The 17,101-nt window shown below is 36.2% G+C and overlaps 1 protein-coding gene across 7 annotated transcripts in view; it reads right to left on the bottom strand.

Moving 5' to 3' along the window:
• Nucleotides 1-728: 728 nt before the first annotated feature.
• LOC127837485 (actin-related protein 5-like) overlaps nt 729-17,101 on the bottom strand; it is a 49,648-nt gene continuing 33,275 nt past the window's right edge. For 3 of the 7 annotated variants that reach the window (XM_052364614.1, XM_052364615.1, XM_052364616.1), the window contains exons 14-22: nt 16,207-16,290; nt 8,184-8,292; nt 7,053-7,114; nt 4,611-4,705; nt 4,222-4,296; nt 3,546-3,663; nt 1,848-1,959; nt 1,117-1,252; nt 729-953 (exon numbers count right to left, since the gene is read on the bottom strand). In XM_052364614.1, coding sequence (XP_052220574.1) covers nt 920-953; nt 1,117-1,252; nt 1,848-1,959; nt 3,546-3,663; nt 4,222-4,296; nt 4,611-4,705; nt 7,053-7,114; nt 8,184-8,292; nt 16,207-16,290 — 825 coding nt within the window. In that variant the 3' untranslated portion in view covers nt 729-919. Of the gene's footprint in view, nt 954-1,116; nt 1,253-1,847; nt 1,960-3,260; nt 3,322-3,377; nt 3,434-3,489; nt 3,664-4,221; nt 4,297-4,610; nt 4,706-7,052; nt 7,115-8,183; nt 8,293-16,206; nt 16,291-17,101 lie in introns of those variants that run through there. The other 4 variants (XR_008029310.1, XR_008029311.1, XM_052364617.1 and 1 more) reach the window with 4 other exon arrangements.

Genomic DNA, 17,101 nt, shown 5'->3' with positions numbered 1-17,101 from the left:
CCGGGAAAAGTGATACAAAAGCACTGTCCAAGGTCTTACACACAAATGCAAAAAGTGTATCGCACAAATCGCATTGCTTTATACAAAACAAACGAAAATGTATCAGACATATTTGTACCAGACTACAACATTCTTGCAAATACCCCAAAGAAACCCTAATAAGCTGCTTCAGCCAAGACTGCCCTGGTCAAACCTTCAGACAATTCTTCCGCAATACGGTCTGGGAGAGAAGTAGAGGAATGCCCGCTTCTACAGAGCAGAGTATGATAACCAATGATTTGTATGATCACTGATAAGTACAAGCACTTAAGACTCAATACAGTACAAACTCGTGACATAGATTACTTCGTCTTCTATAATTAAGCATGAATTTTTAATCTTGTTATATTTTGATTTATGCATGCATTTCAATTTCCTTTTCATTTATGAAGAGGGAAATGTTGCATTATCAGAACAGTATAACAACCACGTGATCAAACACGTGTTAAAGGTTCCTGCTAGAGCCCGCTTCGGTGCTAAGCCCTCACTCATTAGCTATCTAGCAACGCAACTGTACAAACGCTTATATGCTACCTGTAAATATGTTAAATAAAATTGTACAGTAGAAGTTCGTGTATCTTGTAATATCCCCTTCACATTAGTGTTGACATTCACATACCAAATACACAATATACAACAGAAGGGTAAGTATTCTTTTACAGGCTTTTTCTGCACTAGAACTAGAAGGGCAAGATTTTGATTCTTTATTTTTTATCACTGCTCCGTGATTATGATTTCATTCATCAGTCTGTGCTATAACAAACAGGGCTAAGTTCACATTATCAACAATTACTCAATAAACACATGGTGGGCAGAGTAGTTTTTCCCCGCACTAGTCTTGAACCGGAACCAAGTGGGTGGGATATTTTCCTATTCTCAACTATTTCTGCACAAGGACCGGGTGGGGCAGGTACCTGTAACAAAATTACAAATATTTATAAAATTTCCAAACAGCATATATGTATGAAACATGAACAGCGACGAAAACATAAATTAACAAACATATATAGCCCGTGGTATTTATGAACAGTTTTTCGCGTTGTGTATGTAACTATTCCATCACATTACCCCACATACCTATTGGAAGCCATATGTTCCTTGAGATAGTGACCACCCTTCTCGTCGTACTCCTGGCGGGTGATCCACACGTCTGCCACTGGGTCAGTGGTCAGCCACGCCCTCGCACCCAACCATGCGTCAAAGCCCGGATTTGCTGTGTAACAAGTAATAAATTAATTAATAAAGTTATCTGACCCAGCTATAATCAATATTCTATAACATTACCTGTCCAAAGAAACTAGAAAGCATGTTCATTTTGTTTTAGGTCTGTCGTAACAGTCTGAACTTAAGGCAACTTTTTATTTTTAAATAAATGGTTCTCACATTCTTGACCTTTCCCCTTGTGTACAACAATTATTTTGGATTTACAATTTTAAAAAATACCAGATAAAATCAATTTTATGTTTCGAATCCGCATCATGATCTGCCATCCATCAAGAAAAATTAAGACCAGTATGAAAAAATAAATCCAAAACTTCTCTCAGACAATATGTTAAGTCAAATCTTAAGTATATGATAACTAGCAAATTGTTATATATTATCTTATATCGTCAATTTACAGCCATCAAGTATTTTAATATTTTAACTTTCTAGTGAACCGTTACAATAGTGTGTACCAAGTCAATAATTTATATTTGGAACAAAATTCTTTTCCAGGCATTAAAACCCTACCAGATCGAAAAATGCTGAAGATTAAACAAGTTGGTAAGGTCTTAAGCAAAGTTGTCTGAGAAATGCGCATATTTAACCTGCGGTGGCAATGTTAAACTTGGACTGGAAGGGCCGGATCGCTCGTAGCTCCCTCTCCAGGCGCGCTGGGAAATAGTGAAAGTTTGCGTTGCTGCCTGTCAGAAACACACACTGCAACAGGAATTAAAAGATGCATTATAAGCCTCGCTCATTGAAAACAGGCCTTAATTGATGTGCGTAAAGAGTTGTCACAGATTAGCCTGAGCAGTTTGAACAAGCTAATCCGGGATGACCATTTCTGCTTAAATTAAATTTTTCATTTAAAGAAAGTCTCTTCTTTATATAAACATTTTAAAACAGAAAGTGTCTTCCCTGATAAGCCTGCGCGGACTCAACAGGCTAATCAGGGACGACACTTTACGCACATGCATCAAGCTCTGCCTTCCCACAGAAAGGCACGTAGTATTAATGTTGACTTCATTCCTAAACTGTAAAATCCCATATATCTATCCTGGCATAATTTAAATATTGCATTTTTTTGGAGTATAATATGTGCCGATCTGGCTATAATTTGCAATACAATTTGATTAGGTCTAAAAATAGTTAAAGAGGTTATACAAAAAATCCATTTGAGCTGTTAATTGGTAGGTTCTTATTAAAATATATATATAACTTAATGTTGTTGAGCGCTTGATTTTTATATTAGTTGTTCACTTTCCTCTTGTTATTATAAGCATTTATTCTTCAGGCATCTTAGGGGTAAAGTATGTGTTTTACTGATCTGAAAATTACAGTTATTCTGAAACCACTGTGTGTAAGACTGCATCTGTCGCTGTAGAGTAGTGGATATAATGTACGCCTAGCAACTGGGAGGTCACGGTTTGATCACCACTGTGTGCGCATTCTTTCCATCTAGCATAAGGACATCAAGTACTGGTTCTACCCAGTAGACAGACTTAAGAGCATTTAAATAAGCAAAATGGCATCCATGCAATCAAGATAAATTATTTATTGACATGTTTGTAGTCACTAAGATCAAAAAGATCATATAAAAGACTTGTCTTAATAATGTATTTTCAAGTTTTAAAGGCTTCATTCTCAACCTTAAGATATTCATGAGCAGCAAACAGAATAAAACCTGAACAGACTGCAAGTTACTTGCAACCTGTTCTAGTTTAAGACTAGTTGCATACAGCCATTTCATATTGCTTCTGAGTCGAAAAGGGTAAAACCACAATGTGTAAGACTGCAACCTGTGCCAGTCTATCCTACAGCTGTGCCGTGTACTTATTGAATACATAGTCCATACCTGTGCCAGTCTATCCTGCAGTTGTGCAGTGTACTTCTTGAATACATAGTCCATACCTGTGCCAGTCTATCCTACAGCTGTGCCGTGTACTTCTTGAATGCATAGTTCATACCTGTGCCAGTCTATCCTACAGCTGTGCCATGTACTTCTTGAATACATAGTCCATACCTGTGCCAGTCTATCCTGCAGCTGTGCAGTGTACTTCTTGAATACATAGTTCATACCTGTGCCAGTCTATCCTACAGCTGTGCAGTGTACTTCTTGAATACATAGTCCATACCTGTGCCAGTCTATCCTGCAGCTGTGCAGTGTACTTCTTGAATACATAGTCCATACCTGTGCCAGTCTATCCTACAGCTGTGCAGTGTACTTCTTGAACACATAGTCCATACCTGTGCCAGTCTATCCTGCAGCTGTGCTGTGTACTTCTTGAATACATAGTCCATACCTGTGCCAGTCTATCCTGCAGCTGTGCTGTGTACTTCTTGAATACATAGTCCATGGTCTCCACAATCCCGGCCTGATCCAGGCCAATCATGGACGGCTGAAACAGCAGCTCTGGCACCCTTGAATAGCCCAGAAACAATCTAACCTACTGGTTTACTGTACAAAATTGAGCCTCGTCATAGCAAAACAGGGCTTAAAGCATGTGCGTAGAGTGTCATCCCTGATAAGCCTATTCAGTAGGCACAGGCTAATCAGGGACAAAACTTCAGCTTTTATTTAATTTTACGCTAAACAAAAATCAAGTTTAGGCACAGGCTAAACAGGGACAACAAATCCACTTTTATTGAATTTTAAGCTTAAAGGAAGTCTTGTTCAAAACCAAAATCCAGTATAGGCCGAAAGTGTTGTCCCTGAATAGTTTGTGCAGACTGCAGAAATGGTTCAAAGTGATTATTGGACTTAATTCAAGAGCAAATAAATCAATTAAGAGAATCTTGCTTTTAAATGAAGGGCAATTACTATTAAAATGTGCCATTTGCAGGTATTCTGTCTGATTATCAAACATGATTTAACTGTTGAAATAAGACACTCAATTGAGGAAGCAAGGCATCTGGAATAGTCATCCAATCAGAAGCCTCCACCGAGATCACATGATCACACACAAGGTTACACTGCACCTGATTCTCTCCACAGCAATGTGCAGTCTGTAGTACTCTGTAATGTCAAACTCCCCTGCTTCCTTATCCATCTCCCTGAAAGGGCCATGTTTTGACTGGCTTATGCACAAGCTCACACAACATAAAGATGATAAAACATCTAGAAACCAAGATTAAAAATATTTGATAAGGATTATACCATTTAAGCATTAATTGTACATGTTTCAGCACCATTCAGACAATTCATCAATCTGAAAGGGAAACAATTCATCAGCATGAAAGGAAGACAATGCATCAGCGTAAAAATTCCATTAGCGTTAAAGGAAGACAGTTCACCAACTTTAAAGCAAGAAAATTCACCAATCTTAAAGGGAGACAATTCCTATTTTTTACAATAGTTATTTGCTTACTTCTGGAAGTCCGGGTCGTGTTCCTTCAGCATGGTCTCCAGCTCCTCCAGCTGTAACTCCTCTGCCTCAGAGTCACTGTCAGACATGTTGGGATTCTACAAGATCGCATATATAGGTCACTGTCAGACATGTTAGGATTCTACAAGATCACATATATAGGTCACTGTCTGTCAGACATGATGGGATTCTACAAGATCACATATATAGGTCACTGTCAGACATGTTGGGATTCTACAAGATCACATTTATAGGTCACTGTCCGACATATTGGGATTCCACAAGATCACAAAGATATAGAGTTATAGACACTTAGTCACTATCTGACATGTTGGGATTCTACAAGATCACATATATAGGTCACTGTCAGACATGTTGGGATTCTACAAGATCACAAAGATATAGAGTTATAGACACTTAGTCACTATCCGACATGTTGGGATTCTACAAGATCACATATATAGGTCACTGTCCGGCATGTTGGGATTCTACAAGATCATGAGATGATTTATCAGAAAACTGTACTTTATACATTATATAAAGTGTCGTCCCAGCTGAGCCTGTGCAGCCGGAAAGGCTTATCAGGCATAACACTTTCGGCTTTTATGGAAATTTTTGTTTAAAGGAGATCTCTTATGCACAAATCACAAGTGTATGGGTAAAGTGTTGTCCCTGATTAGCCTTTGCAAAGTGTACCAGCTAATCTGGTACAAATCTTAATATACATGCATTAGGCCTGGTTTTCCAACAAAGCAGCTCACATACAAATGCACTAAGGGCAAATGTTACAACTGCAAAATTCATGTATATAGAGATGTCAGGGAAACTAATGATTTAAATGTTTAATACATACAGAGATAGAGACATAAGGCAAATGTTACAACTGCAATTTGACAAATGTTTTAACTGCAATTTTTCAAAAGTTACAACTGCAATTTTATAAATATTACAACACAAAGAGAGTTACAGACATTCTGCAAATGTTACAATGGCAATTGTTAAGGTGTTAAAACTGCTTTTTTCATACAATATTTTTTTAAAGAAACAAATTACAGTCAAAATTGCAAATGTAAAAATTTACAAAAAATGTTAGAGACATACGGAAAATGTTACAACTAAATTGTTTCAATACACAGAGACAAAGGGAAAATGTTTTAAAATAATATCTGCCATTAAATACGGAGTTTATGTGTGTTTATGTTCCCAAATGGGATATTCAATTTATACACAGTTCAGGTTAAAGTTTTAAATCTTGATAATATAAATTTAACTAAAAGGGATGCAACAAAATATGTCTTGTGTATCTATTAACTATTTGAACATTTTCTGTAAACATCTCAGCAAAACATATACAATTGTGTTTAAGACCTTTGGGCACCAATCATTTAAACTTCAAAAATCATTTTAAAACTTAAATTGAACGTCCAGCAATAACTGAACTCTGAAAAATGAAGTGCAGCATGAACAGAGTAAAGTACATTTATAATGAGCACCTCACTTATTTGGAATGTATATTGGGGAATTAAATACATTAAAATCAGCATTCAATGAAGATTGACAAAAATAGTATGTGCTTTGGCCTTTTGCTACAAGTTTTGAACAAAACATAAATAAGCCTTGCTCTGGGAAAACAGGGTTGAATGCATAAACGTAAAGTGTTATCTTAGACAACAGGGTTGAATGCATAAACGTAGTGTTATCTTAGAAAACAGGGTTGAATGCATAAACGTAGTGTTATCTTAGAAAACAGGGTTGAATGCATAAACGTAAAGTGTTATCTTAGAAAACAGGGTTGAATGCATAAATGTAAAGTGTTATCTTAGAAAACAGGGTTGAATGCATAAACGTAAAGTGTTATCTTAGAAAACAGGGTTGAATGCATAAACGTAAAGTATTATCTAAGAAAACAGGGTCGAATGCATAAACATAAAGTGTTATCTTAGAATACAGGGTTGAATGCATAAACGTAAAGTGTCATCTTAGAAAACAGGGTTGAATGCATAAACGTAAAGTGTCATCTTAGAAAACAGGGTTGAATGCATAAACGTAAAGTGTTATCTTAGAAAACAGGGTTGAATGCATAAACGCAAAGTGTTATCTTAGAAAACAGGGTTGAATGCATAAACGTAAAGTGTTATCTTAGAAAATAGGGTTGAATGCATAAACGCAAAGTGTTATCTTAGATTAACCTGTGCAGTGTGTGCAGGCTAATCAGGGACTACACTTTGTGCCGCGACTGGATTTTCCATTACAAGAGACTTTGTTTTAACAAAAAATCCATAAAAGCGAGAGTATTGTCCCTGACTAGACTGTGTGGACTGGACAGGCTAAACCTGGACGACACTTTACGCACATGCATTAAGCCTGGTTTTCCCAGAGCACGGCTCAAGTGTACATACCGTGTACTCACAATTTACCTGTACACACAATATGCCATGTACTCACAATTTCCTTGTACACGTCCCAGTCCTTGTCATCCTGACCAAATGTGTCGTCTTTCTTCGTGTCTGAAATACCATGCAGGGGAATCAACCTATCACTTCACTTATATTGTGGCAGTATACTGGGCAATTACTGGCAGGCAATGACAGTCTAATACCTGGAAGGGCTTTTTTGCACATTTTTGGGAATATGACATATACCTGTGACATTGGGAGATTTAGCGTAAATTCAAATTTTATTGAGAAAATGTATTAATGTTTCATTTATACCATTTGAATAATTGATAACAATAATATAAAGTAGAAAATCAAAAGCATGAACTTCTTAGTAAAATGTAAAATGAATATTATTATTTCAAAAGTCTTTATTTCTACATATGACAGCTGCATTCCCAAATATCTTAAAGTCTAACCATCAACAGGGAATTTTAGGACAGGATTTGAAAAGAATGATACTATTTCTTATATGAATATGACCAAATGATGTCTATGAGATCAGACGAAAAACCTTCATGATAACTGAATTACCAATTAGTTCATAGTTATATTCAATTGTATATCTTGATTTCATTTCTTATGAACTAAAATTCTTCTCCTAACTGCTTTTTTTTTCATGTCAGAGATCAGAAGTTGCTCCAAAGTTTATCAAAAGTGTTCACACTTTCCATGCTTCCATTATTCTCGTGTTTTAATAATCAACATTAATTTGCTATACATTTACAGAATATTGTAGGCTACATGTTGAAGCTGCTCAACGTTATCTTCATTTCCTTATATTTGTTGAATATATAAATAAAGTGCTAAATTATTGCAGAGTTTATTTACAGTAATCATTAAATGATACTTTCCAGGCATCAAATGTACTGTTATTTGATTGCATGAACAGTTTCTACATAAAAATCTTCGACAAACAGAAGGCCAAGTAATCTCATTTGCTCTACTGGTTAATTCAAGACATGTTTTCCATGCACTACAGGCTAAATCTATTCATGTATTCCACCCAATACAGGTCAGTTCTATAAATGCATTCCACCCACTACATGTCAGTTCTATAAATGAATTCACCCACTAGATGTCCGTTCTATAAATGTATTTCACCCACTACAGGCCAGTTCTAAACATGCATTCCACCCACTTTTCGCAAGCTGTGAGATGATCTTCATCCTCTGCTGGGCTGCGTACGTCTTCCTCTTGGCCATGTCCGTCTTACGCTGCTTACGTGACTGACGAGACTCCACCAGTTTCTACAAGCATATGGAAAAAATGACATTCTACAAGCATTTAAAAGAGTGAGTCCAGATAGATAGAACTGAGTTTCAACAAGCATACTAAAGACTAAGTTTCAATAAGCATTCGAGAGAATTAGTTTCTAAAAGCATTTTAAAAACTCAGTTTTCATAAGCATTTTAATACATTTTTACAAGCTTTTGAAAGAGTTAGTGTCCACAAGCATTGAAAGACTTAGTTAAAACATGCTTAAGAAAGACTTTAATTCTACAAGCATTAGAAATACTTAGATTCTCAAGCATAAGAAACACTTTAATTCTTCCAGCATTCAAATAACTCAAGTTTCTACAAGCATTAGAAATATTAAGATTTTACAAGAATTGGAAATACTCAATTTCTACATTCATTAGAAAGACTGAGTTTCTTCCAGTGTTTGAACAACTGTGTTTTTAAAAGCATTATATAAAGGCTTAATTTCTTACAGTATGCCAGGGATGGAAACTTACGTTTTACAATTGGTGGCCGACACAGGCAACCATCTTAAGTACTTTGATTGCCCATCTAAAGACTATCAAGGCAAATACCATGTACATGTACATGTTGTGTAACTTATACTTTCTTTAATTAACAACTAACAATAAAATTGTAAAGATGACACATTTTCTGTGTATAACATTTGAATAAGAGTCTGAGCTGAATCTTTGCCTTGGCCTTGATAAATGAATAATGTAAAAATAATTATAAGTCCACAGTCGCCAATTTGTATTATATGTTTAATTGCACTGAACTGTTTCAGGCTTAACAAGAGATGTTTTGTCAGAAACACAATGCTCCCTATTGTCCTGCTTTGAAGCCATATATTTGACCTTTGACCTTGAAGGATGACCTTGACCTTGACCTTTCACCACTCAAAATGTGCAACTCCATGAGATACACATTCATGCCAAATATCAAGTTGCTATCTTCAATAATGCAAAAGTTATTGCAAAACTTTAACAAAGGTTAAAGTTTTGGGACACAATGAATGAATCACAGACGGACGGTTGGACGGACGGACGGACGGACTGTCAGACAGACAGGCCAAAAACAATATGTCCCCGATCTTTCGATCCGGGGACATAAAAAGTAAAGAAAATTTTTATTTTTTATTTTCTGACCTTTGACCTTGAAGGTTGACCTTGACCTTTCAACACTCAAAATGTGCAGCTCCAAGAGATATACATGCATGCCAAATATGAAGTTGCTGTGTTCAATAAAAAACAAATTATGATAAAACTTTAATAAAGGTTAAAGTTATAGGAAAGAAAAATACAATGATATTTTACCTTTGACCTTGAAGGTTGACCTTGACCTTTCACCACTAAAAATTTGCAGCTGCACAAGAAGTAAGTAAGAGATTGAATGGAGAAATGAAAATTATTTTTATTTTATTTTGACCTTTTAACCTTGAAGGATGACCTTGACCTTTCACCACTCAAAATGTGCAGCTCCACATGATACACATGCATGCCAAATATGAAGTTGCTGTGTTCAATATTAAAAAAGTTATGATAAAACTTAAACGACTTTTCACTACTCAAAATGAGTAGCTACATGAGATACACATGCATGGTAAATATCAAGTTGGTATTACGCATAACGTATTTTTTCTCTGCGTAATGAGTAAATCTGTCCCGGAAATACCCGGGTCCTATATACCGGATTCGTTCCGTTTATTCCAAGCGCTTTCATTATAAAATTCGGCACAATGATATGTACGGAAGAAAGCGTCTATGTAAACACGTGTTATTGTTGTGAAAATGTCGAAACCTTGAGGCTGTAAAAAGGGAAATATCGTATCCCAGGCACAAAAAACTCAATTTTCAAGTGATATTATGCGCATCAAACAGTATATAATGCTATGTTTATAGGTGTCTATTGCAAACCGTTGTTTAGTTTTGGTGTTTTCACTGCATATACACTTATATTTGTTAATGCAGCATCAACATACTTAAACAATATCCCGGAAAGAGAAAAATAATGCATTTGAACATCAACTGTACTTTCGTTTTGACAACTGACGACAGAAATTATTCGATGTACGATGTGAATCTAAATTTAGTTTAAGTGCAGATTGGTTTATACAACACAAAGACACAATTTTGTTTTATGGATCATTTCGGCTTAGAGGACTGGGACAGTCATGTACAATATCGAATATAATATATAATTTTTTTATAAACAACTAGTAGCAAGATGAGTTGTAGATAAATGGTCAATTACCACATTTTAACTGACTCTTTTGACCTGTTACTTCTTTTCAGCTCAATTCAACAGTGAAAAATGCGCCTAATATCACTTTAAGTTATTTAACCGCGAGCAAAAAAAAATCAGAAGCGGAAAATATAGTGCAACCAATTTTTGACGTTATTGTGTCGGAGGCAAGCGCTGACAGTGCTTACATTGTAAGAAAACTGGTGGAACAACTCGTCGAACTTTTTTAAAATCAAGACTGTATACTAGTATTATGGATACATCTACATAATAACACAAGATCTCTGAAACTAATCAATTAAGAGTGGAACTTAACCAGCTCATTCAGGTAAGCATTTGATAATTTAAGACAATGAAAAGACCCAATTTTAATACAACAAGGGACAAAATTGTCACAAAACCAGGTTTTCATTGTGAAAAAAAATCTGATAAAGGGAGAAAACTCAAACTGAACTTTTGAAATGAACAAACAAAATTAACCCCCTTTGTAAGTTTGTTTTTTAAAAAAATCTATTTTTAGTCGTGGCGACCTTGACATTGGAGATATTGACGTGATTCTTTCGTGCCACACACCGTCCCATGATGGTGAACAAATGTGCCAAATGATTTTAAAATCTCACAATGAATGACATAGTTATGGCCAGGACAAGCTCATTTATGGCCATTTTTGACCTTTGAACTCAAAGTGTGACTTTGACCTTGGAAATATCGACGTAATTATTTCGCGCGACACACCGTCCAATGATGGTGAACAAATGTGCCAAATGATTTTAAAATCTGACAATGAACGACATAGTTATGGCCCGGACAAGCTTGTTCCGCCCGCCCGCCAGCCAGCCCGCCAGCCCGCCCGCATTCGCCAATCTAATAACCAGTTTTTTCCTTCGGAAAACCTGGTTAAAAATACCCAATTGTCAATTGAAGTAGGGAGTACCGACTTTTTTGTACCCAATCAAAAATGAAAATACCCAATTGAACTCAAAAGTAGTGGGTATTTATCCAATTACTCAGAAAAGTTATCTGGAGCTCTGGGACTGACAGTTCAACTGCTATATGCCACCCTACCGGGAGCATAACAAGAGCTGTCAGAGGACAGCGCCCTCGACTATTCGAGTGCTTGACAGAATAACGTAAGCCATCATGGGTATACGGACCATACGGACCATGGACCATACGGCCCGGACTATACGGCCCAGATTAGCGGACCATATGGCGCAGATTATCGGACCGTACGGCCCAGATTTGCGGATCATACGGCCCACATGTTTCTTTACGTCATGTACATTATTCTAAAACACGAATACACTACAATACTGTGCTACCATTGTTCCGTAAATGTGTTAAAATAAATACATGCGCTAGTATGTGTTTCGCTTTTGTTAATAAATTACACGGGAAATGAAATAGTTATTATTTCTCTCAGATTTTAAATTCATTTTAATGTTGTCATCAACTATTTATGTAAGCAGTACACATCACGCAAACATTCACTTTAATCGACATAATATATTTTAATAAAGTTGTAAATAATACTTATTAAATTTAAAACATGCCGCGTGGTGAAAAACAGTAAAAAAAAATTATAACATAATTATAAAATTTAATACATGCCGCGTGGTAAAAACGGTTATACAAATTTATAACATAATTATAAAATTTAATACATGCCGCGTGATGAAATATATTATAATTGCAATAGGGGTATGACACTCGAATAAGTGACTCGTACGTTTGTATATTGGATACGCCCTATTTATGACATCTACTGATTGATCTTATCTATTACAGTAATTGATAATAGACCCTTATGGATTAACATGTCTGTAAGTACCAATTAAAGGTAAAGTGTGATAATCGTTATAATTGTATACAACAACGGCTATTGTTTGCACATCTTGCGCGCTATTTATAACATAAATATTGATTGGTGTTGATAATTACACTAATGCTAATAGAGTGAGCATGTCCTTAATTACTAATTAAAGGTAAAGTGTGACAATCGTTATAATTGAAGACAATATAAATATCAAGTATGGACATGGTCGATGAAAAATGCCTGCGCCTCCGTGTTTATTTTGTTTAAGGAGAATTTACTCCAACTCAAGAGCGATCACTTGACTTGTGACAAGTGCCAACGTTGGCACTATATCCGATGTGGAAACGCCGGAATATCGGAAGAGGTATATGACGAAGCGGTTTGTATTCAGTATGAACTGCGTTTCGTATGTGAATGCGAATGAAGTACCTATGCAGTGCAAACTCATCAAGGATAAGAAATTGCAGCGGCATCAGAGTCGGCAAACACGTGCCACACAAGGGCGTTTGTGCGCGGCTTGGGACCGGTACGGGAAAAAAAGAAATTAGTACGAGTGAGCTTCTCTGAAAGAGTGCTGTAGACTGTATGGACCTGTGTAAATGTGTACGTGTGTTTGTTTGTTTGCTAGTGTGAACGATTGAGTGAAAATGTATATATCTGTTTGTTTGATTGTATATAAAATATATTTGTTTGATTGTATGTATGTAATACAACTTTGTTCTTGTACATTTGTTTGCTCACATTTCACAAAATTGCTATAAATGTTGTTTTTTGTTGTACATATATATGTATTTGTTTAGAAGTGTTCTATATATATATGTGCCTGAAATTGTTTTTTTATTTGTTGTACATATATTAGTTTTTGTTGTGTATTTTGATGTCGATATTATATTAACAAACATTAAAGGAATTTACTAGGGTATCAATAGTTGTGTCCTTACACGATGAAATAATATAAAATATGCTTGAATGAAAATGAAAAACTATAATTTTAATATGTTCTTAAATTTATTCATACAATATTTAAAGGAACACTGAAGAAATATTAATTAAGATATGGTCCGTATGCTTTACAAATCTGGGCCGTATGGTCCGCAAATCTGGGCCGTATGGTCCGCAAATCTGGGCCGTATAGTCCACAAATCTGGGCCGTATAGTCCGATAATGCTTACACGATGAAATAATATAAAACATGCTTGAATGAACATGAAATACTACAATTTTAATATTTTCTTAAATTTATTCATACAATATTGAAGGAACACAAAAGAAATATTAATTAAGACATGGTCCGTATGCTTTGTAAATCTGGGCCGTATGGTCCGCAAATCTGGGCCGTATAGTCCGATAATCTGGGCCGTATGGTCCGAGAATATGGGCCGTATGGTCTGGGCCGTATGGTCCATGGGCCGTATGGTCTCTAATCCCCATCATGGAGGGGGGGGGGGGTATAATGTGGGTGTGTGGTTATTTAATAGATGATGTTTCAAAAATAACAAAAACAAGAGCGCCGCATGACGGAGCAATATACGCCCGATTCGTGTGCCATTGGAGATGCACTAATTGACCCTATGACCTAGTTCTTGACCCGACATGACCCATATTCGAACTTGACCTAGATATCAACTAGATGCAACTACTGACCAAGTTTGGTAAAGATCGGATGAATACAATTTGAATAAGAGTCCGGACAAAGTGGCGCTGTTGAAAATGGACTAATTGACCCTATGACCTAGTTTTTTACCTGGCATGACCCATATTCGAACTTGGCCTAGATATCAACTAGATGCAACTACTGACCAAGTTTGGTGAAGATAAGATTTATACAATTTGAATTAGAGTCCGGACAAAGTAAAATGCACTAATTGACCCTTTGACCTAGTTTTTGACCCAGCATGACCCATATTCGGACTTGACCTAGATATCAACTAGATGCAACTACTGACCAAGTTTGGTGAAGATCGGATGAATACAATTTGAATTAGAGTCCGGACAAAGTGGCGCCGTTGAAAATGCACTAATTGACCCTATGACCTAGTTTTTGACCCGGCATGACCCATATTCGAACTTGGCCTATATATCAACTAGATGCAACTGCTGACCAAGTTTGGTGAAGATCGGATGAATACAATTTGAAATAGAGTCCGGACAAAGTGGCCCCTTTGAAAATGCACTTATTGACCCTATGACCTAGTTTTTGACCCGGCATGACCCATATTCGAACTTGGCCTAGATATCAACTAGATGCAACTGCTGACCAAGTTTGGTGAAGATCGGATGAATACAATTTGAATTAGAGTCCGGACAAAGTGATGCCTTCCGCCCGCCGCCCGCCCGCCGCCCGCCCGCCCGCCCGCCCGCCAAGGGGTTTCACATAATACGTCCCGTATTTTATACGGGCGTATAAAAATAATAATAAAAAATTTGTTTCGGGGGGGGGGGATTCTGGGGTGGGGCATGGGGAATGGTTTGGGTGGAGTGCATTGTGGTATGTCAGGTAAGTGTTGTTTTGTCAAAGTATGAATCAAATGTGATCATAAATGAAGAAGTTATGGCAATTGAAGCAAAATGTTCAATTATCAAAGTATAAAAGGGGCCATAATTCTGTCAAAATGCTTGAAAGCAATATGTCAAAGGATATAGGAAATATTTGAGGTGGTATGTAAACTTTAACATAGATTTATCAATAATATGCATATTCTAAGTATAAAAGGGGCAATAATTCTGTCAAAATGCTTGATACAGTTGTCTGCTCTTGTTTATAGATTGGGGTCATGTTGGTAAAGAAGTATGCAAAATATAAAAACAATATGTCAAAGGACATAGGAAATATTTGGGGTAGTACGCAAACTTTAATATTTGCATGCTAATGGGAACGCTGACGCCGGGGTGAGTAGGATGGCTCCACTATATATATTTCATATATAATAGTTTCCACAAGCATTTCAAGGACAACATTTTTTACAAGCATTTGAAAGAGTGAATTTCCACAAGCACTTTAAAGGGTAAATTTCCTAAAGCACTTGAAAGAGTAAATTTCCACAAGCACTTGTGTTATTTTCACAAACACTTCAAAGAGAAAATTTCCACATGCACTTGAGAGAGTAAATTTTCACAAACACTTTAAAGAGTAAATTTCCACAAGCACTTGAGAGAGTGAATTTCCACAAACACCTTAAAGAGTAAATTTCCACAAAAACTTGAAAGAGTGATTTTCCAAAAACACTTGAAAAAATGAATTTCCACAAGCACTTGAAAGAGTAAATTGCCACAAGCACTGTAAATAGTGAAATAACAAAAGCACTTGATAGATTGAGTTTCGACAAACTTTGGAAATACTGAGTTTTTACATAAATTTCAAATTCTGAGTATTTTATATTTTCATTATTTTTTTTGCTTTAAAAAAAAATCACGCTTTATTTGGACTTGATTTCAATGACAAAATAAACAGCAGTGCACGCCAAAGAATGACGTAAGTTCTGCTGTTACGTATATGCACTGAGTTGTTGTAATGTTGGAAGTAAGCAAACAAGTTGCCATGCACACCCCTGACACCACTTAATAACAAAACTCAATAGCTAAAACTGGGCTTAATACATTTACATAAAATGTATTCTAGATTAGCCTGTTCAGTGAGATCAGGCTAATCAGGAACGGCACTTTCCGCTTTTATGATTTTTTTTTGTTTAAAGGAGATCTCTTCGAAATAAAAATTCAGTTTAGACTTGAAGTGTTGATCCTGATTAGCCTATGGGGACAGCACAGGCTAATCTGGGCCAACACTTTACACACACGCATTATGCTCAGGTTTCCCAGAACAGCCCCCAATAAAAATCAATCTGCAGCTAAAGTGTATCCCTACCTGTCGTTTCTGTCGAACCTCAGCCAACCATCCCTGAAAGTCCGTGAGCCGCTTCCTCTCTAGAGCCTTCTCTACAGCTAGCTCCTTTAAAAAGATAGAGGGATTAGCAATGAGTAAACATACAGCTAGCTCCTGTTCATAGATAGAGTTGCATTGAGTACACATACAGCTAGCTCCTGTTCATAGATAGAGTTGCATTGATTAAACATACAGCTAGCTCCTGTTCATAGATAGAGTTGCATTGAGTAAACATACAGCTAGCTCCTGTTCATAGATAGAGTTGCATTGAGTACACATACAGCTAGCTCCTGTTCATAGATACAGTTGCATTGATTAAACATACAGCTAGCTCCTGTTCATAGATAGAGTTGAATTGAGTAAACATACAGCTAGCTCCTGTTCATACAGGTTTTTTTTTGGCCCGATTTTATAGCCGAAATTCGGCTATGTTCCCAATCCCAAAAAGTATACTTTTTTCCCAAAATGTGGCAAACAATTCCCTATTTCCCAAAAAAAAATAATATATATATTTTATTTTTTTTTAAAAGAAGTGTCGTATGCATATTGTATCTCAATTTTAATTCAATTACATCTAACAAAGTATTTTATGATTTTGTTCTTTTAATTTTAATGATTATAAAATGTTATATCAAATTTAGTATTTCCCTAATTAGTGGACTTTTCGTGTGGACAAAAAAGGCTAATGAATTAATTTTCCCAATTTCATGAAAATGCCGATAAAATTCCCAATTCCAAAGCCATGGGCTATCTTCCCAAAAAAGGGGAAAAAAAACCTGTCATAGATAGAGTTGCATTGAGTAAACATACAGCTAGCCCCTGTTCATGGACAAGAAAGAAGTGTTGTATTAATATTAATCTTGAGGTTACAGCTGTT

The sequence above is a fragment of the Dreissena polymorpha genome, chromosome 7, assembly GCF_020536995.1.
Source record: "Dreissena polymorpha isolate Duluth1 chromosome 7, UMN_Dpol_1.0, whole genome shotgun sequence".
NCBI classification, from domain to species: Eukaryota; Metazoa; Mollusca; class Bivalvia; order Myida; family Dreissenidae; genus Dreissena; species Dreissena polymorpha.
Note: the sequence above shows the minus strand (reverse complement) of the source record. Positions and strands in the feature narration are given on the sequence as shown.